Source organism: Perca flavescens, chromosome 3, assembly GCF_004354835.1.
Source record: "Perca flavescens isolate YP-PL-M2 chromosome 3, PFLA_1.0, whole genome shotgun sequence".
Taxonomy (NCBI): domain Eukaryota; kingdom Metazoa; phylum Chordata; class Actinopteri; order Perciformes; family Percidae; genus Perca; species Perca flavescens.
Window position 1 is genome coordinate 23,321,826 of NC_041333.1, and position 23,035 is coordinate 23,344,860.

Below are 23,035 nucleotides of genomic sequence, written 5' to 3' on the forward strand. Positions count from 1 at the left end.
TCAACATAAAATTGCCAAGTACTTTTTTACCTAAATATAAGATAACATGTTTTGGTCGTTCCTCCAAAATCCCATTAAAAAAACACTATGCAGCTGTACCAGACAGTGAAACAGAGCAGTGAAAATGAAGCGGAACACTGGCACAATGTATTTTAGACAGACTCAACTCTTCACCTGGATACATTTTGTCATCCATCCCACAGTGCTCTTCCTGGTCTTTTATCCTCACCTCTCCACCCACTGCAGAGGTGTCCGGTCCTGGGTCAGGGAGGTGACATCCTCCCTTGCTGCCCTCCCTGGTCTTTCTTGTTCCGCTCTGGTTCCTGCTGTTGGTGCAGAGGTCCAGGTCTCTCCAAGCACCACTGCTCCTCCTACAGATGACGGGCAGCAGTGAAGACAAAACAGCAAGAACATTTGGGATTTGCTACTTTTAATACGCAGATCAGCTGGGGTCTTGTGCATTTAGGGAAGTTAACATGCAGCCCAGTCTCGCTGGGGAACTCTCATCAAACTGGCGTGGGAAGCTCTTTATGCAAGTAACTGTCGCTGCCTGTATAGTCCTCCTTGCTCAAAAAAATATTCATATTTAACAGTGTATCCTTTCATAACCTGATATGCTGAAAATGGATGTCATCTTTTATTTTCAGAATTCACCTCCAATAAATACACAGACAATGTATGAATCCAACAGTATGTAATGAAATAGAAACTAGATTTAAACAAACCGCTTTCTTTACTAACTCTGTTGTGTGAATGTGTTGCTAAACTTGCATATCCCCTTGTATTATACACAGTAAACATGTTCTTTTTTTAAGTTGTGGTGTAATTGTGTGTGGGCACGTGTGTGTGTGTGTGTGTGTGTGTGTGTGTGTGTGTGTGTGTGTGTGTGTGTGTGTGTGTGTGTGTGTGTGTGTGAGCCTGAGGCAAACTGAAATGAAGCAACACTCAGACAGACATCGCCCAGGGCTAACTTAATATGGACACACACACACACACACACACACACACACACACACACACACACACACACACACACACACACACACGCCTAACTGTGGCTTGGTGCTGGGTTTCACATCCATTTCGCCAACTGGATGCTACCACCCACCAGCACGCTGCGGAGTGGGAGGTAAAGTCTATATCAGAGCCAGCCTGCACCGCTATAAGTTTAAACCGCAAGGATCTAAGGCTGTTACCCTGACAGTTTCATGCTATACAATATCTCTGCCATCCAAAACAATGTATTTCACACATGCAGGTTATGTTATGTAATTCAAGCTGCTGCAGTGTACTAAATGACCTGTCTGTGTGTGTGTGTGTGTGTGTGTGTGTGTGTGTGTGTGTGTACCTGTCCGAACAGACCGACGGTATTTCCAGGCAGGTAGCTAAGAGCCAAACTGCAGTCCGATGATGCAGAGAGAAGGAGGAGTCTGTCGCCATGGAGACACATCTCCAGGTAAGTCACACGATCAAGGTGTGGGCGAAAACTACACAGTAGTTTTGGAGGTTCTTTGGTTACTCCGTAATCTGGATCAAGACAATAATGCTGAGGGAAAGAGGAGCGAAAGCAGTTGGTTACTTAATCTGTGTTTTGGCTGAATGTACAAAAACATGCATTCAATTTATATAATTGTAAGACCGCTAAGCCCCCCTCAGTTACTGTTGCTAAGCCAGTCAAGCTTTCCATTCTGTCACAGCACATAGCAGTTTAAAATGGCAACGTTGGCAGATTTACAAAATTCTATATGATTTGTGAAACGATCGGGTCCTCGATTTCAGATAGAAGTGGCCAAAAGCTGTAGTGTTTGGCTGGCTGAAATGACAACTGTCCCTAGCATATTTTATTAGCTGTAACTAGCTAGCTAATTCACTTTAAACAGTCTTCAGTTTTCTAGTTATAGTTACTAAGCTGTGTTTGGACACTTGCCATTCAGGGGAGGGGTTAAGTGAACGGTCAATAAATCTATATGAAAAATTCAAACAGGACTGTTGGCCATATCTGTTTTGCTGCAAGAATGTTAGGACGAGACCTGCTACTGAACTGCAAACACTAACGCAATCATGTTAGTCATCCAGATTCCAAAGCATGCTCCAAACTTGCCAAAGGACAGGATTTCTACCAGAGCACTGAGCTTGTCCAACTTCTTCAACTCTGCTACATATATACATAAATCTCCATAAATTAAACTGGAAGCCAAATGAGACGCACCCATCTGAATTCATCCCCTCTTATAAACTGTGACAGAGTTGAGCTCTGAATATTGTGGCAATAATACCCGAGAGGGTGTTCTTTTACTGCGATTATGAGCATGACAGTGATGCAGCTACGCTTTATACCGATGGCACGATTCCAAGTCTTCACAATCAGAGTCAAAAAGTCAAAAGGCCTCTCCGAGGTATCAGAAACCCTTCAGCTACCAAACATGTGTTTTGTATGTGAAGTGTTCATGTGCTGAAGGGAATCTCTAATTGGCTAACTTGGCTGAAATGCCTGATTTAAAGATGTAATCCTCTGCTAGTGGAGGTGATTTGCCAAAACGTGTCATCTATACACCTTTCAGTGTCTGTTTAAGGGGGATGCTGATTGCAAACAATACTCCTCCCATTCATTCAAAAAAATGTAAAATAAATAAAATTTAAAATAAAGTACCAAAGAGGATGGGGACATTACCTCCTTCTGCTAATGTATCAGTGGAGATTTTCTAAATGATTGACTTGCTGCCTGTACTCTGGCAAGCTACTGAGGCTTCAAAATGACAGACAGGGCTGTCATCCCCAGAGTGAAAAACGTGCCTGATCTAATGGAAATAAGGAGGTTCACTCTTTCTTCACAATCTACTACAGTACAGTCTGTCTCTTGATCTCTGTCCCTCCCTCTGGCTCTGTGTTCACCAGTCTCCATCACGCTCTCTCTTGTTCTTCTTAGAGTATACACAAACGTTATGGTGGCATATACTTTCAATGTGTTCCACTTCAGTTGATATACAATATATAATACATGTCTGTGTGACAAACACCTACCTGTATGTCCCAAGTCTTGAGTGTTCCTTCCCTATCAGCTGTGACTAAATATTTTCCACAGGGGCTGACAGTCGTAACAATAGACCCAAGGTCCCTATTGTGAGCTGTGAACTGTCCCACCAGGCGGCTGTGGAAGGTGTTCCAGAGTCTGACTACACCTGAACCTCCACAGGACACCAAGTCTGCACCACCTGCTGGAAATGTGGGAATATACAGTAGGTTTTGCCTGGAAAATAAGTTAGATCTGGGGCATTAGAAGCTCATATATTAGCTGCTCTATTGACAACGGCTCTGTAGTGCAAGGGTTGAACAACACACACACACACACACACAGACACACACACACACAGACACACACACAGACACACACACAGACACACACACACACACACACACACACACACACACACACACACATCGTTGCCTCAGTCAGTGTGAGTAGCAGGCATGAAGTCCAGGGTGCAGAGGCTGATCATGCTTTTTTTTACCCAGCAGATAAGCAGCTACTGCAGGAATAACACTGAGAATAAATCAAACTGGAATAAAAAGCAAAGCAACCCCGGGTATAGTTAAAATAGCGACAGAAAGAAAAGTAAAGTTCAGAGCTTGAGTTACTGCATATGAAAAGTAGTTAAAATGGGAAAACTTGAAGCAAACTCACCACATCAGACAACCATTGATGTGAAGCTACTGTACAGTAACTTAGCACGAGATACCCTCCTTACTGTCTTTGTAATGTGCAAAAACAAGCGTGCATCTGTGTATTGCAACTGTGTATTTCAACAACAAAACAAAGCTGTATATGCAGTGTATTTCGCATTTAAGAAAGGCTTTTGATTGTAGAACTATTTCAACTCTCTGAAGTAACTTCACTGTGTTCGCATCAATTGTAACTCTTTAAAATCGCAGGCTCTCACAAAACAAGTCAAACCACAGTATATATACGGGCAGTTTAAAAGGCTTTGGCCTCAAAACAAAAAGGCAGAATCACCAACTGGTTTCAGAGGTTGTATGGCTACAATAAACATTGGCAAAGGAAAAATTGATCAAGATGACATGGTAATTAGAGCAACAGTGTGACTCAGGTCAAGATACAGAATGTATGGGGGTAAAAGGAATATGCTTTGTAATCACTGCTTTTATTTTGGGATAGCTCCGGAGGTGATGCTGCCAAACGTTACTAAAACATCATGCCGTGTCCCACAGCTTACACAACTTATTCTAAAAAATAACCCACACTAAGGTTGATAAGGATTGCACAGTTGCTGTTTAGTTTGCAATACTTCACCTGTAGAAGCAACTGCAGAAGTGCGTCCTGGTATGAAGAACAATCTAGTGATGGCAAAGGAGTTATCGGAGTCTTCTTTACCATTCACACCAAGATGAGAATCGGGAAATCTGAGTTGATCAAAGCATTGAAAAATAAAGAAAAATAAGGAAAGAGAGACAAATCAAAGTCAGAGGGGCAAGAAACTTTTGCTTTACAATTGCAAAATAAAAGTTTTTGTTGAATTTAGTTGCATTTGTGCATGAAAATGAGACTTCTTGCCTTCTCTGTGTTCAGCATGTGGCCCCAGTTTCCTCAATGCCTTTTCTGTGCTGTTGTTCCACACTATAATCTCTCCATCATAGCTTCCTGCACACATCAGAAATGAGGCCAAACAAAGTGCAAGAGCTTATGATGAACTCACACATTGCTTTTTTTTTGGTGACATTTCTGCATTGGCAAATACACTGCAAAAACTAACAGGCTTTCATATTAATTAAGACCAAGTCCAAAATTACACTTTTTAAAAGAAATATTAACAATTAACATAAACTTTCTGTCAACGCATACCCTTTTACTTTCCTCGTGCTGCTGAATCATGCAAGACAGCCACTAAAACCACTTTAAAGAAGATAAAGCTCAACATCTGCCACAGCTACCATCTGTTCCAACACTCAACGTTCACTTCAAGAGAAACTTTTCAAATAATCTACATTATATATAAGAAAGTTTGTGTGTTTATTATATGAGGCAGGAATCTCATTAGGTGGTTCGACGGATGAACAGCAGGAGTTAATAAGATATGTGAGGAGTGTGTTAGCTACAGTATGGGAGGTGTATATGTGAGCAATAGGAGGTATAAAGTTTATGAAAGTGTGGGTTGCCTGCATTATTCATGCAGCCCAGGGCCAGCGTCTGTATTTTAGGTGACTTTTATCACGCTGTGTGTGTGTGTGTGTGTGTGTGTGTGTGTGTGTGTGTGTGTGTGTGTGTGTGTGTGTGTTGTGTGTGTGTGTGTGTGTTTGACAGACATAGAGAGGGTTTCAATATCACCATCATCTACACAATGTTAAGCTTCGAAACGGAGCTGGATTAACATCACTTTGCTCATTTTTAAAAGTGCTCTAATACACTAATAACTAGGATACATGTTCATTCATGGAAGATAAATAAATTGTCAAAGGCACAGTAAGTCTCATACCTCCTTTTCATTAAAAGAGAACTCCACCAATAGCATTGCACTCTTAACATCTTCGTAATAAACGCAACAAAATTGACGCAGCACAACCAGAGAAATCATCTTTTTACCTACAAAGATCTAGTAAGCTCACACCTACACACACCCAGATTTTAGATTTTATTTTCAAACTTCAGACCGAACCGACGCTGACTCAAGAGACGCAGCTCCCTCTGGAGCCTCAAAAGGCTTTATACAACTTTCCTTTTAACTCATTAACTTGTCGAAAAAGAAATTTGAAATATACCGTACGTATAAATCAGAGGATCCTCTGCTTGAAAAAGATTTCATCGCTGCATTTAGTGTTCTGATTTCTACGCTAGCATTTTCATTTCTAAAACATTTTTGGTTGTCCATCAAAGTTCAGATGAGTTGGTTTTTGGTCGCTTGGAACGTGTTCAGCCATGGAGGATTAAGGGATCCCAGGAAAGAAGGAAGGGTGAAAGGGGGAGAGGGGGGTTGTGACTGAAGGAGGTACACAGGACCCCTGTGTACATGTACCCTGCTGGGTGTGTGTGTGTGTGTGTGTGTGTGTGTGTGTGTGTGTGTGTGTGTGTGTGTGTATCCAAGTGGAAACTAGCAAAGACTCTGAATATGGATGAGGAGGCTTCAGTCCCACATCAGCCAAATGCTCCTGCTGCAACTAGATTCAACTTGAGACACAAACAAACACATGTATACACACACACACACACACACACACACACACAGAGCATGTGTGTGTCCAACAGAACTTTAAATTGACTTTTGTCACTGGTGGCCTTCATGCCACCACTGCTTTCACTTGGCACATACCTAACACATAATTTGGCAGCACACATTGATGTGAAAACAGCATTACTCACTGCAACCCTGAAGAAATATGCTGGCAACAGAAACTAATGCGTCATCGCTTTTAGAAGCCGTCTTTGTGCTCGACGGATTTAGGGAAGAAAGAATTAGCTAAAATAGTTTATGTGTAAAGTTACACAGCAATAGTTCACATCCACCTTTTGTTTAGTGCGCGAGTCGATAAATGTAGAAATGTAGGAAATCAAGACGTGAATGTGATTCATCTTTTGCCCAAAGGCCAGAGAAAGAGAGAGAGCAATGCACAGCTTAAGCGTAGGAGGAATTTATGAATGAATTACATCTGTTTATGATATTTTTAAGGGATAAGTTGATCTGGATAAACCAGTAGGCCCCAATACAAAAACTGCGAGTCTTCATGAAGGATATACTGATTTAATTTTGTGTCTCTCTTTAGGAAACCATCAACTCTATGTCAAAGATCAGGCAGAGTGCTGCTTATAATAAAAAAAATACTATTTATGAGGAGAATCACTTGTATTCATTAGAGTCACATGGCTTTTGTTTTGTCAATTACTATTTGCATCAACTATTAACAAAAGGATTCAGTAATTTGGTCCAAAATGCAATCACATGCACTATGCAATTAAACACCTTCAAACATATACAACATACATCATTTTATTCTCTATTTCCAGAGTATACAAACCCCCACCCCTGCAGCCTTACAATGCACACACACACACACACACACACACACACACACACACACACACACTTGAACATACTATGTCTCATTTTCTCTCATTCCCACTGAGAAAGCTCTAATAAACATAATTTAAATTGGGCTTTTGGATTAAATTGGAGGTGGAGGGTGCAGCGCGGGGCTGTGTGTGTGTGTGTTTGTGGGTAGAAATGCAGCAGGCTAACTAAGGAGATGAGATAAAAAATAAACAGAAGTGAACGCGGAGTGTCAGGTAGAGACTGGGAAAAAGAGAGGAAGCAGGCAGAGAGAGGAGCTGACCACACTAACAGAAATTGGAGGGTCAACTTTGAAGAAGTTTCCAAGAGCACAACGTAGCTCCTGAATTGTGCTTTTGTTCCAGCTCCAACTATTCATTTCCTTCCAAACCATTTCTCCCTCCAGCTTCGAGAACACCCATTCTTATATACCTTTTCACCTCCATCCCTCACTTTATCGCTCTCTGTACTTATCTCTGGGGTTGATGTGTCCCAGAAGGCCAGAGAAGTGTCTGCAGTTTATGTCTGCACTCTGCTCGCACAGACTGGTAAACTGAAACTCAACTTTCAGCGTGTGAGCCAAAGTGATACAACTTCACAAACTGAAGAGCATACTGGGGCAAATTGGTTTCAGAGTGTTTGTTGTTTGATGGTTATAGAAGTGGACCAGTGACTGGAGGATTGCCAGTTCAATCCCTCAGGCAGAAACATCTAAGAATGTGATGAGTGATGAGGTGCCTTGATTGTAGTATCCTATATTTGCATACTAAAGACCTTCACAGACCTGGTCATTAATGTGCTTATCTTTTGTTAGGATGTTGACTTTTTAAATTTAACTTGCAAGCGTTTTGCTTCTTTGGTTAATGGAGGTTGTCAGTCTTGGCACAGGGATAAAGTGCCTAAGGGTTGAATTCCATGATCCACAAAATCATAAAAATAAAGAAAGAAAAGAAAACTGTAAAAGTCACAAACTTCATGGACGAGTTCCAAAGTTTGTATGAACTCACAGAAGTGGAGTAAAAAATAAGAGTGATTGAAAGAAGAGATAAAACTCCTTGTCTTTCATTAGCCAGAGGCACCAAGTGTTCAGCATTTTAATAAGCACTGGTGTGATTTTAACACTACTACTGATTTAACATGTGTGAGTCATTTGCATTTCATACCACTGAATCCATGCGTTGATCAGTTGCATAATCAGTTTGATGGTAATTCTGGATAATTTTCTGAAATGTATGATTTATTTATTTTTCAACTACACAAGGAATACCATCAGTGAGGTAATAAATACAGACACACAAATACCCACCCCTTCTGGTCCTACCTAATACTTGCGCATACAAAAACAACAGCCAAAAAAGAATGGCAAGACGAAAACAGACAAGCTCTCTGTGGGTAGTGCATAGTTCAGGTTATATTTCCTCTCTCAAGCAGAGGGACAGAGAGAGAGACAAAAATGAGAAAATATAAGTAAAGACTAGGAATAAGCAAAATGAGTGTGTTTGTAACTTTTTATTGGAAATATATCTCTCTCTTATCAGATGAGTGTTAGCGCTGAGCAGAGTACTGTATGTGTACCTTTCCAGTTCACCTGCCTTTAATACAGCTCTAATTAAGAATTTAATTAGAACAGAACTTGCCAATTAATGGGCTCTGACATGTAAAGGTTTAAGCCTGTGGTGGAGCCAAATGTCAGCTCAGAATAGAGGCAAAAGAAGTTGTTGTTCCTCTGAGAAATAAAATACTGAAGTATGAAATAAACTGCCAAAAAAAGCATGTTAAATTGTATAATTTAACATTTACATTTAAACTGTATCTTTCACGCAGTGTAGCTAACAAAGGACAACAGGGAAGAACTCTGAATTAAAAGGTTCTGGCAGAGTTTCTAATTAGATCATCTTCACTTCACATAAACATTTACTTTATTTACTTACCGTCTAATTTGACTGTATCTATAAATATGGATATTGTTTAACATTTAACAAAAAACAAGCTAAAATGCAGTGTTAACCTTTTGAGTTGTAGTACGCATTCCTCGTTATGCAAGGTAAGTACACATACAAGCACAGTTGTACTTCTGATTGTGAATTCTGAAATAGTTTTAGTCTCTTTGTTTCCTACACATTTACACAGACACACATGAAACCACAGAACTATTTCGAGCATTGAGTGGCATGTGGAGCACAAGTCCTTTGATAACAACACCACTTACTTTAATCTGCAGATAACAGCTCCCCGTTATTTTTCATTTTATTGAATTTCTTTCTTTTTTTCAAATATGCATTTTCATTCCAGTCTTTTTTTTCTTTTTCCCGTCTTTCCATCACTCTCTTTTCTCTGCATGAGCCCTCGCTTCTAATTTAAGTCATGAAACTGTAATTATTTTTTTTTTAGGTAAGAGAACACAAAAATACAGTAGCACAAATGCACATGCACCCTAATGACATTGGGTACAGTTCTGTTAAATGAACACTTAATGAAAATGAAATTAATGTAAATGAAAACTGACTAGAATAAGTCAACTATTTCATAAAGTGTGTTGGTGAACAGTGTGTCATCTTTACATTTACAGTGCCTCTTTTTAGTTTTCTTGTCAATACACAGACAACACACACATATACATACACAGAAACACACCTGTGACCAGAGTCTGTGGAGGCTGGAATGCGGCACAGAGCAGATCACTGCGATGCTGAACACCTCCCTTCCACTCTGATGGTTCAACAAAAGATTTTGAGAAGGAATGCAGACGGAAAACTGTTAACATCCTACAGAGACACAGAGAGAAGGTGGTGGTGAGAAGTGAGGAAGGTGTAAAGGTACACAAACCTTACATACTTTCTTTACAGTATATGTTGACGTTCAACCTGGTTCATCAACACACACACACACACACACACACACACACACACACACACACACACACACACACACACACACTCCACTCAATTCACAGTAATTTTAGTAATCAGGAATAGGTGATCTGAGTTAAACTTATATTATTATTATTATTATTATTATTATTATTATTATTATTATCATGATAATTATTATTATTATTATTATTATCGTTCTGTAATCAATAGTAGTAGTAGTAGTAGTAGTAGTAGTAGTAGTAACACCAGTATGATTAGCAGTGGCAGTAGTAGCAGTATTAGTATATTAATATTAGTAGAAGATAATAATAGGAGTAATAGTAGTATTGGTGGTAGTAACAGTAATACTAATGGAAGATGTACCAGTTATTTAATGCAACGCAACACTATATGGATTAAAGTGTGGTGTAGGTGGATGTGAAGAAACAGAAAATGATATGATGGAAGTCATAACGGCAGCATTTTCTTTTGCTGCTGCTGATCGGTTGTCTATGTTCTCTTTACCGCTGTGACACCCCAGAGAGCAAGACATTGTGTGTGCGTGTGTGTGTGTGTGTGTGTGTGTGTGTGTGTGTGTGTATGAGTGGAGAAGAGAAGAAAAGAGAGAAAGAGGGAGTCGTATAACTTGATAGCACACTGCTGAGTACAGCTCACTGGGTGTGAAATGATGATGATGAAGATGAAGAGCAGATGTGATGAAGGTATAAAACTCACTCACACACACACACACACACACACACACACACACACACACACACACACACACACACACACACACACACACAAATTTGAGGTAGCGATAATCGTTAGAGTCCAGATGTCAGGTTGGCTCTGAGTCGTTGGCAGGTAGAGGTAGCAGGAGAGAACGGAAACACACACATGCATTGTGTTTTTCACATACACACATACCCCATACATACATTATAATGTGCAATCACACACAGTATATGAGTGTGTTACTGCATCAAAACTCATGATACTTCCTGGGTCTTAACTTTTTTTTTCGTAATGCATTCAATATTTGAATGAGAGAAACAGAAGATGCAATAATGTAAGTAAGCAACAAAAAAAATAATCACACTTAGACACACACATCTACAGTACCTTTCCCAGCCCATCACCAGTATACTCCTCCTCAGCAGCAGGACCTGTGAGATCTCCACAGCCCGACCCAGGCCGGCGTTCATTCTGTGGAGGCAGCGGCCATTGAAGTCCCACACCTGCAGCACAAATAACACTATCACAACACTAAATGTGCTTAATTTCCAAGCATAACCCAAATGCCAACAGAGTACACTAGTTAAAGGGTAACTACCGTTTTTTTCAACCTGGACCCTATTTTCCTATGTGTGGATCCTTTCCATAATGTTGTCAGACACTTATATATTAATATATGATATTGTATATACTGTATATATTATGAATATTAATCTGAGCCTGTCAGTGGCAAAATGAGCACTTTTGTGAAGGTAAATTAGGTTTCATTGTAGGTTGAAAAAAACACTAGTTACCATTTAACATGTCACCTTCATGTTTCTTTAACGTTATGTTGCTACACACGGTGCACATGCCACTCCCTTTTGTAACATTAACATTCCCAATATGTTCTTGTCTGGAAAAGAAAGAGGTAACAGAAATAGTATCAGTTGTATTCACTTTTTGAAAGAAGTCCAACTGCTTATTGTATCAAGAAGTGAAGTCAAGATGTTTTGAAATGAGAATGTTGTTTTGGTTGCCCACATTAGGACACAAACTATTAAGCCACTGTCCTACTGTAAATCCATTAAACATGACAGCTCAGGTAATATTTCACACTGTCCAATTTTGCATGATGACGCAGTTTGGATCTGTGTTGTTGTGGCATTTAAAAAAGAAACACTGATTGGCCCAATTGGAACAGTTCAATTAAAAGGTCAAAATTGCACATTTTGAATGGCCCTAACTGCTACACCACAGGTTCAGTGTTGATGAAAATTGGAGAGATGATGCATATTGTTGCTAATTGGCCCAAGGGGTGCCTGCTTATTCTGCTGAGGATGACTTGTGTAGTTGTTTCAAATGGCACCGTGAGTGTATACCTGTCACTGCTTGCTTCCACAGGATGCACATGGCTGCATCCTCACAAGGGCTCATGGGGTCAGAGAGCCGATGTGGTTGATTATATTGATTATAATATGCATCATTATTTTACTCATCTGTTGAGAACAATTGTACTGAGCTTGAAGTCATTATGCAGGGCTTGAATGTGGAGTGCATATACAGTCACAGAGCACCGCTTGTTTGACATACCAACCAAATTTGAATCAATATCAGACATAGAAGGCTATAACTTTTTTGTTGCAATGCAAAAATGTGAACAAACACTTATTATGCATGGTGTCAACATGCATAGCCTAACACACACTATCTCACTTGTGCTTGAGAGGCATATGCCAATACCTTAGTGCAATGCATCTGTTGATTATACATAAGACTCTCCTCACAAACAGTACATCACACATTTTCCACTGACTCATACTGCTTCCTAATGGTAGGTGCCACTTGAAACTGGCATGCCACTCTTGTGGCTTTACGGTTACCAACATAAGACTGTCACAACAGTACAGCCCCCTGATACATGTGATGCAAATATTCAAATTTTACAACACGTACTGCCATTAAGGTTGTGTTTGTTTTTTCTTATCTATAAAATAATAAATAAAAAAGATTAGTGGCTAGTAAATGCTGTGAATGGGAATAAGTTACCACAGGTCTACAGTGCCCCCTCCTGGCAGATGTAGGAGCTTGCCCTTACTGCAGAGTCATGCCAAGTTGGAATAAGTCATGCCAAGTTGGAATTTGTTAAAAAACTATATCTGGTGTAATCAATACAAACATTTATTGTTATTAGAGACAATCTGAAGGTAAACAACAGTAAAAAAAAAAAAAAAAAAAAACCTGCCGCCATATGGCAACATGCCAATCAACAGCAGCATCATGTCAGTGGAAAAAGGTATATACCACTGGATTAGGAGCGGTAAGTCAGAATGGCACAAATGCTGCATGACTGATGATGACCGGGTTACTCTTTAGAAGCATTCAATGTATGATCGCGTGCCACAAATAAATTGCCAAAAATAATACGATTGCAACAATTTGGTTGGATGATTTTTGTTATTAGTCTGACGGCTATGACTGTGACAGTGTGGCTATGGAGGCTAGGCTAGCTACGGCCATGTTAGCTAAGGCTAGCACTATACTAGCTTTAGCTACATCGCCATGGATATATTAAATGATTTCACAAACAGTGATAGAAAAGCATCGCACATAAGCTGACAAAAAAAGAGTAACTCAACATATTTATTCCAGGGGCATTTATGAAACAAATCACCACAGTGTTACTAGCAGTGTTATATTAAAGATCAGAGCAAAAGTGCCCTCTTCAATGCCCCTATAATAGATAAAACGTAATAAATTGTCCTTGTGTCCATCTGGTGCCCTTCCAGTGGAGAAAACGTGATGCAGTACCTGCATGCTGGTGCCCCACCGCATGCAGCTGCTACCCTTTCTATTTTTTCCGCCCCTGCACCTCAGACAGCCGGAGTCCGGGTGTATGCGTACCAGACCCACTGACACCCATACAGTGGTAAATTACAACAAGTCATTGAATCGTTACATTTTTAGGGGTAATTAAGAATTTGAACATCTTATGTTATTTAACAGTCAGCCACTTCACCTTCCTCTTCACATCTTGTCATCAAACGCTATTCCCTGCCGTTGTTACATTTCAGAGTTTGCATCTCTATGACGATTGACCTGCAGTTATATGCATCACAGCTGGACGAGTGTGTATGTGTGTGTCCACCTACTTTGACCTCTCCGTCAGTGCCTGCAGTAAACAGCCGGGTCTGCGTACCATCCAGGGTCATGGTGGAGATCTCAGCGTTGCCATGGCAGCGGTGGAACTGCTTGACCTTTTGGCCCGTGTCAGCCAGCCAGCAGATCACAGAGGAGGCAGAGTCACTGCTGACTACCTGCAGAGAGAGAGAGAGAGAGAGAGAGAGAGAGAGAGAGAGAGAGAGAAAGAGAGAGAGAGAGGATATCAATCATCAAAAAGAGTTTGATCTTCTCTATGCTGCGAGACAGGCAGGTTCCACTCATGTATTCTGTAAAGCCAAACAATTCTCCACACTTCGTTACACTTTATTTTAGCGCTAAGCCACCACTGAAGAAAAAATATGAGACTAATGTGGTAGTCAAGTGGGAATAAAAGCAGGAAAAAACATCAAGAGTGAATGCACTTTTTCAAATGAGAGATGGTATATTGGATGCACTATTTTGTTGTTTATTTGTGTGGTGTTCCTACACTGTGTGGGGAACTAATGTCAGCTGTGTAAGTCAGACAGTCAGACAGTGGGCAAGGGGAACAAAACATGCAATGATTATTTATTATGTACTGACAAAAAGATCGAAAAGTCCGGAACAGCAAGTAAATGGACTTTGAGATTGTATTGTCAACTGCTGTTTCCAAGGTTAAGCATGAACTTTCAAACATCCAGTTGATAACATCTATACTCCCTGCCTACTGCTTGCCATATGTCTCTGAATACAAAAAAAAAAAATACAGAAACAGTGATAAGATGAAAATCAAAGGGATAAAGTCCCTGGGAGTCATTTCACCTGCATACCTGTCTGAACAGACTATTATACAGCACACAGGTAACAGGGTGCTCATGACTGCTGGTCCTCCTCTCCTCCTTTGTGGTCTCCAGCAGGAGAAGCAGGCTGTTGAAGGAAAGTAAGAGGAGTTGACGCTCCTCGTGGAGAAACAGGAGGGTGTGCGTTTCCTCCTGCGTCTTTGGGAAGACACCGGCCAGACGGTGAACACACAGCTGACGAGACACATCCCATAGACACAGGACCTGGAAAGTATATGAATAGATGTACTGTAGTGGTCGAAATATGCAACTATTAAATAAATAGTCCAACTATTAAAAATGACAAAAAAGCTATTATTATTAAGACATTATCATAATTACAGAACAAATACAATAATTGCCAAGAATAATGGTTAATCTAGCAGCCTGTGCACAATGTGCCACTGAGTCAGATTTCACTCTACAATATTGCTTTTTGGCACAAAACAAGATGCCTGTCGCTGTTCCAGGAGCTCTTCCAGAATCTGAGGTAAAGCTTTCTTTCTTGAGTTTCTTGCAATGTCAGATGGTGTTTGAGTAAAAAAGCAGATGGAACATAAATCACTTGTAAAATAATTATTATCTTTAGTAAAGCAAAAGGAAGGGGACAGGAAAAGCACCACTAGCACCAAAATCCTCTGCATCAGACAGAAGAAGGGTTTTAAGGAGACGCCAGCTCTTATAATGGCAAAACAGGGCAAAACAGGCTACCAATGATCGGCACCATGGCCTCCTTCCTCTGCAGTAATTATAGCAAGGTATCACAATTAATATTACAATAATAAGGCACTTAATCATCACATTATCTTTTCTAGCAGAGTGCTGCACACAGGGACACACACTCCAGTCCTACCTTATCTTTGGAGTAGCTGAGCAATTGCTGCTTTGTCTGCATGAAGCGAATTGCGGTGACGGAGCTTGTGTGCCCGCTGAGCATACAAACTGGCTCTGAGGTCACATACGGGTTCCACAGCAAGACCTGATGATCCACACCTGCTGTGGCTACAACCAATCAGAATGTCCCATATTAGCAGAGGTGCCAACTGCAAATAATTACAGTAGTACCATACTGTTTTTATAACCCTCATAAAAATGTGTTCAATGAGGCATTTGATGGTCTTTATGGCATTGTGTATGACAAATTTGTGATTTTAAGCTATATAAATTAAACTAACACTCTCACATCATAAACAAGTGTGAGTACACATTGATCCCCACCTATCAGATTGAGTCCATGGTGGTGGTCCATGTCCCACACACCTCTCTTTGTAAAGAACGAAGTGACTCGTAGATTCCTGCTTTCCTTTTCCCTCCAGCCGATCACCATGCTGCTCTGCGGTTTGGTGCTACACGAAACGAAGGCTTCCAGCGAGCCTAGGTAACATACTGTCAGAAAGTCAACGTACATTTGGTGTGACAGACTTCAATTAGCTTTAGTACAACTACAAAATAGTGAAAGAACAAGCCTGCTCATAAGTGCAAGTCAATTTGAAAGTCTACGTGAAGAATACAGCAAGCAAACAGACAATTGGGCAATTAAATTAACTTGGTGTAAATGTGTGTGGTTGCTGTTCACTCTAGTAGGTGTGATAATTGCAAATATATTGTTTTAGCACTGCAACAGGCACTGTTGAGACAGCTAGTTTCAAATGTAGAACTGCAACTGATTTTACTAAAAATTAACTTCTGAAAGTACAGATCACCTGGATAACTTGTACTCATGATGTGTCTTAGAGAAAGTCTCGATATGACAGAGAACAATAAGGCTAATTTATTAAAATGTTTGTGTGTGAAAATGTTCAAATCTGCACAGATTTAATCTTAACGTTCTGCTTCCAAGCAGCCCTTCTGCGTGGAGCAATAACGCAGCAGAAGTTACTAGCAGAGGGAATAAATTAGTTTGAACTCCAACAAATTCAATATAAAACAACATTGCAACATATTTTGATGATGACACACTGTTCATTAGTTACTTCATCCTTCTGATGCAAACTGCTTTCACTACCAGAACTCTGAAGGACATCTAATCTCTGAAATGGCTGTGCTAAATGTGCATTGACCGCAACCCTGCTGTAGAGTAAACCAACCAATCCACAGGCACTCAGCACAGCATAGAATTAGGCCGGTTTGATTTGCTCACTGGTATTACAGAAAACGTAATGGATCTTGCATCACCATCTGTCTCAATTAACACTTTGATTGAGAACAGCTAAATTGGATGCCACACATCTCCATTAGTGGCTGCTTAGCTTTCAAACATTGCACAAATAAGTGCCGGTTGTGAGATGGCATGTGACAGTCGCAGGTCAAAGATCGGCCACATTGCTATGGCAAATAATTACATCTGATTGCATTTCATACACTACGTCTTTTCCCCCGCCTGTGAATAAAAAGATCAGTGGATTTTCAGACATCGCATGACTCATCATTGATTAATAGGGCCTTCTCCCTTTCACTGACACACACAGCTCATAAATCAAGCTATTTGTGATGCAGACACACACGTAGCCTACATAACATCTGCTTTAGGGCTGCGTTCACATAGCCAAAAGGCGATCCGGCGATTTCCTGCAGGGCGGTGTAGGAGTCTCACTTATAGTCCATGATGTCCTGTGTTGTTCTTTAACCCACCAAACTTTATATTTAACAATTAGCCTAGGGCAGGGGTGGCGAACCTGTGGCTCTTGAGCCGTATGCGGCTCTTTGCCTGCTCCTTTGAGGCTCTTACTGTGTGGCTGGGAGCTGTGTTATTGATGGATTTTTTTTTTTTTTTTTTTACTTTTTGAAACATTTCAGATAAGTTATATATATATATAAAAAAAAAAAGCATTTGAATGATGCATTTGCCAATACATTTGCCAATAATGCAGCAGAGTTTTTTTTAATGGACAGATTCTGCAACCTGAGGAAGAAAAGCGGCCACAGATCACCTTCCTCATTAACCCTTTTACTGCTGATTGTTTGAAAGCCCCTCTAGTGACAAATGAGTGAAAGAGTGGCCACAACCGAGTACAACCAGACCTAAAAAGGATTGTGGATAACAAAGACTGTCAGGTTTCCCACTGAGTCAATCTAAGTAAGAAAAAAAACCTATGAAAACTGCTATGTATTATATCACCGCCTCAAAACACAGCCTGACAAGTCTGATTGCCTGTTACATGATTGGCCACCGCAGCGTGACGTCGGGCTGCGTTTCTCAAAAAGTTGACTCAACTTTTCGCCACAGGCCGCTGCAGTTCTTTCTGGCTCCCCCCTGCGGCAACCCCCGCACCACCCTAAATGCACTACCCCTATTCAAAATGGTCGCACGTCCGATGCTGGCAATGTGAATTTAGCTTAGCCTGCTTAGGCAGTGTTCTTTGTAATGTTAACAGCAGGAGTCACTGTATATCTATATCAAAGAAAACCTCCTTTGTTCTGCAACAAATCGCTGCACATTTTGGGAGATTTCACTTACGTGGTGACATTTATCCTTAATGTTCTTTTTCATTTCTTTGAGCACAACATTATGTAGATATGCTAATGCTTATCTCTCTTACAGATACACACTTCCTAAAGCTCTCCTTCCTTGTCCTTGTGGGTCTGTGTCCATCCTAATTTCCTCCTAATTTCCTCTCACTTTTCTTTTCTGTTTCACCGCCCTCCCCCCTCCTCTCGTTCCCCACCTCCTCCCTCCTCTCTCTGGTGGCCCGTGAGCCCGAAGGTTTGGAGGTCTGAAAAACCAGCCATGTCTAATGGTACACAGCCCACTCATACTGCAGGGTGGGCAACTTCAAAAGAACAGCGCCAGCCCCCCAGAGGTATGCAAACACACATATAGTCACATGAGCTCCCTCCTTTTCTTTCTCACACTCTCAAAACACACACACACACACACACACACACACACACAGCAGATCTTAGTGTACACCCTCTCTTGTTGTTTTGCATGCACACGCGCATACACAGCCTGCAAGATTTCAATTAAGCAACACTTTTAATGTTTTGGCACTGTTTCCCGTTTTTTTTGTGTTCCCTTTGTTTTCCCATTTGTTGTGCTTATTTATATGTACTTTATTCTTGTTTTCCCTTTTATCAGGATCTCCTTTTTCAGCCAAGCTAGTCTCAGAGCACTGCCTCGGCTGAATCATTATCAAACAGCCCAACGACTCTTCAGAAACGGCTCTATGTGAATGATGCAAATCAAGAGGCCAGACCTCAAGCCACGTGACGTTATGCCAATAGTCAGAAGTCTGGCTATGCAAGACTATGTGGGTGACTCAGGACTCTCTCTCTGTGTGTGTGTGTGTGTGTGTGTGTGTGTGTGTGTGTGTGTGTGTGTGTGTGTGTGTGTGTGTGTGTGTGTGTGTGTGTGTGTGTGTGTGTGTGTGTGTGTGCGCGCGTGTGTGTGTGCGTCAGTGACAGAGACACACCCAAGCATTTCCATGGTATTGTATAAGTTGTTATTGTAGTGATACTGAAAAAGTGAGCTAGCGAGCACCGACAGTGGCTTTCATCCCAGGTGCCAAGCTGAAAGTGTGTGTTTGTGAGCGTCAGGTGTCCCTGACACCCAGAGTATGGTCATTGTCTTCTCTCTCTCTCTCTCTCTCTCTCTCTCTCTCTCTCTGTCTCTGTCATTGGAGCCACTGATTTTGCCTTTTGATTTGCCTTCATTCTGTCCAACTAATAAAACCTTTTTTTGACCTGAGGGCCCAGATAAATGCAGTTAACTAGAAGAAGAAAGAACAGCAAGATTTCAGGTCCCATTAGCAAACATGAAACTTATTTAGAAATACCAGCTTTCTGATATTTTGGCATGTTGAAACACATCTACGATTGTAGGCTCGTTGTGCCGGCCCCTTTAATTACATACAATATGAAACAGTAGATGTGTTACACAGAAATTGTGGTTGAGACAGGACAACAAAGAGCAAGGGAAACGATGACACAGCTACAACAAAGACATGCTAGTTTGTACAAGTTGATTGGGCTGTCATCAAAGAGAGACTGAAAGAAATGTTTGTATCTATGTTTTTGTCTCGTAACAGCACGTATACGTAAATAGAACTTTTTGTGTATGTGCGTATGTGTATTTGTATTTCCTACCTTTTCTAACCCAGGCAGGCATGTGCACCTGGTGTGTCACAGTGTAACAGGAGGGATGCTTTCCTTTGACCAGCTCATTCCATTGGATGATGTCTGCTGAATCAGAGTCCGTCCTCAGACTGAGTCTCTCAAACAGAGAGATCTGAGCTGAGGTAAAATATAAAGCACTGACCTGGGATAACACACACACACACACACACACACACACACACACACACACACACACACACACACACACACACGCACAGATGATGCAGAAAAATTAAGACTCCTGACAATGTTCCGCCCCTATTCTTCTGTGTATTACCTGTCCTCCAATGTCTCCTATGGTGAGGACGGCCTGGTCCGGGTGAGAGGGATCCACCCAATAGTCTAGACACCAGGGAGTAAACTTCAAACCCTAGAAAAGAAAAGTTGTGTATACAACGTTCAATTTCATGTCCATTGACATGTTTCTCAGGTTGAATCATATATACTCTGAATACTCAACATCCAGAGTGCGATAGGATGATGGAAAACAATTTTCTTTAGAGGAGGATTATACTGTTACCTGGAGTTTATACTTGCAGCTGAAGTCCTGTTTTGACAGAATGTCATAAAAACACACCTCCTTACTGGTGAAAGACACGGCTATCTGAGAAAAAGGGAAAACTAGTTTATTAGAAACAGAGAAACACACAATGTCCCCGACTGATAATTGATGCATAACTGGAAAATCTGTGTTATACAACAGAATAATATTTTTCACCCACCACAATCTGTAGATTAAAGAATTGCTAATGAAAAGTGTTGATCAATAATTGATGATCTTATTACTGAAAAAAATATTTATTTTCTAAACATTATGCAACTGCTTCATGTCTGCAATGCCATTAACCCAAACCACTGATCAATAATTAAATGATTGAGTGAAATGCTTGTTTACCTCTGTGCAGTACAACATCTGCCCAGATAACTCAGACTAGTTATCAATAATTCATTTATATAATTCCTCAAATCATTTTTTTTCCTTCAGTTGTGTACACTATGCTACAACATAACCAGGACACCAACTAATAACTTGACTGACTGACTTGTTCTAAAAGTGAAAGTCACCTTGTGTACATTGTGCAGCAGCACCATGTCTGTGACCCAGAGGTCTTTGGGTTTGACCGTGCTGTTTTGAAGTCGATGTGTGTTCAGGAGGGACATGTCCTCTCTGTCCCGCAGCCCCACAGTTCCTCCCTTACTCACAGTCAAATACTGACCTGAACTCTGTAGGTACAACACCTGGGGAGACCAGAGGACAACACAAAACAACATTTAACATTTAACCCCAATAAATATACGGATTGGGCAAAGCAACAGACAGCATCTCTGCTTACTTCACACTTTTTTAAAATGAAAATTTTAATGTGACATTAATTAGTAAAATGGAGACTACAGCCTTTAAGATTAATTTAGTAGTATATGCTATTATAGCAATTCAGTAAGAAGAAACTCTGCATGGGAAAATATGTACCATGTACCAAAACCTTGTAGAATAGAAGCAAAAACTGGAAGTGGGACAGGACTTTAGGACTAAATTGTATTATATGTGTATAAAAATATGGATGAGTGCAGCTTTAAGTATATTTTTCACCACCCTGCTTAAGTGGTGCCACACTTTACTGACAGTGTTTCAAACTGAAATTAGTCTTCTAAGCCCCATTAGTCTGTCTGCCTCTTTAAGACTGATCTAAGCTAAAGGGCTCAAAACCTTCCAGCCATTTGGAAAACAACTTACACAACATTCAGACATTTTGACATTCTCCGGATTGAAACATTAAAGTAGTGAGCCATCACTTTATCCACAGCAGTAGGCACTTTATCCCGGCCACTTCATTTACATATTAATTAATAGATGTTAAACTTAAAGGAGTCCAGAGCCATTTATCTCAAAAGAGGTGTGCCATTTTGATGAGCAAGACCTTTCGAACTTTCCTTGCACACTGTTCAATAATGTGGAATTCCACTCAGTCAGCACAGTTTTGGATTCTCCAGTCAGTCATGTCAAAATGTGTTTGATGCATATCTTTAAAATGGGCAACATATTCTAACCCTCATAACAAACTCTTCTTCTCTTAAGCCTCAAAGAGGTCAGTGGCCTTTTACCTTTTGAACCGGGTCTCGGTGCGGACAGCTCAAAATGTGTGCTGGCTTCCAGCAAGGGACACTACTGGTTCTGGTGTTCTTCACTTTATCAGAAAGCTCCAGTAGCAGAAAAGAGCACAGGCCTCCCCAGTCGACACGTCCCTCTTCCTTCACGGCGTCGATGTCCAGGAGAAGGCCGCGGTGCTCCTGAGTGACAACCACGCTGTCAAACAGGAGGCCATATTCCTCCTTGGAGCCATGACCAACTGATGACCAAGCCAGATCGATGAATTCAGTTCTGGACAAGGAGCGAGGTGCACCCGATGGGTCCTGCAGGAGAGGAGTGTTTCCTGTGTGAATTAAAGGTGTTGTACAATACGATTATTAATAAACTGAAGGGAAAAAAAAAAATCACTGACCAGGAAAAGGCCCTGTAGCTTTCCATAGTCTTCAGTGTTCATTCTGCTCTCAAGCTGTGCCACCTCCATCCTTGTTCCCATGGTTACAGCTCAGACCTGTCAATCAATAACAAACCAGACAAGGTCAGGAAGGTACAGCATGTGCATTTGAGTTTGTACTAAAGACTTAGTCAAATAATAGATTCCCCGCATTTGTAGGTGTTACATGACGAACAAGATGTTCCCTGCTGGAGTAATCCCTTAGAAACCTTCTATATCTGTTTCACAGCGGGTTGCCATGTCACCATCATCATACGGCAGAGTCACAGCAGGAGGATTCTTTTGTTGGTTCTTTTCACTCTATCCAAACATGTCTGTGTTGAATGGTGTGCAAAGGTCTTTCATTTTCAAAAGAAATTTCCCCCAGCTCATTGGCTTTCAAAGATGGGGGCGAATAGGTCCCCGAATGATGTCTCGGGAATGGTTCAAGGAGGCGGAAAGTAGCCAAAGCATGTCTCTGTTTTGTCAAGTAATGTGAAATAAAATACTGTCAGTCAGGTACAGGCAGTGGCGCAAAAAGTGGGTATGTATATGCAGCGCATAGGGGTGCAGCACCATGGGGGCGCCAAAGCGATGGTAAAAAAAAAAAAGAACAATTAAACATTTTTATTTTTGGTATTTTCTATAATGTAGCTGCTTTTGTGGGTTTCTAAATCAATCATCTGCATTTCCTCAATGTTATTATATAACATTGTAGAGGACTAACAGGCTCGAGTAGGCACCCTATCTCATAAGATTCCATCATAGAATTTTGAAGGGCGGGTCTTGGCTTGGCC

General features: G+C 40.8%; 1 protein-coding gene across 1 annotated transcript; it reads right to left on the minus strand.

Annotated features, from left to right (window-relative positions):
* Nucleotides 1-263: 263 nt before the first annotated feature.
* Nucleotides 264-22,301, minus strand: LOC114552894 (WD repeat-containing protein 49). The gene is made up of 16 exons (XM_028573988.1): nucleotides 22,221-22,301; nucleotides 21,823-22,131; nucleotides 20,785-20,958; nucleotides 20,240-20,323; nucleotides 19,997-20,089; nucleotides 19,690-19,861; nucleotides 15,823-15,990; nucleotides 15,458-15,606; nucleotides 14,596-14,829; nucleotides 13,777-13,941; nucleotides 11,033-11,148; nucleotides 9,690-9,820; nucleotides 4,571-4,657; nucleotides 3,022-3,212; nucleotides 1,349-1,546; nucleotides 264-371 (listed from the first exon to the last, which is right to left on the minus strand). The coding sequence occupies exons 1-16, from the start codon at nucleotides 22,299-22,301 to the stop codon at nucleotides 264-266; spliced, it is 2,460 nt and encodes an 819-aa protein (XP_028429789.1).
* Nucleotides 22,302-23,035: the final 734 nt, after the last annotated feature.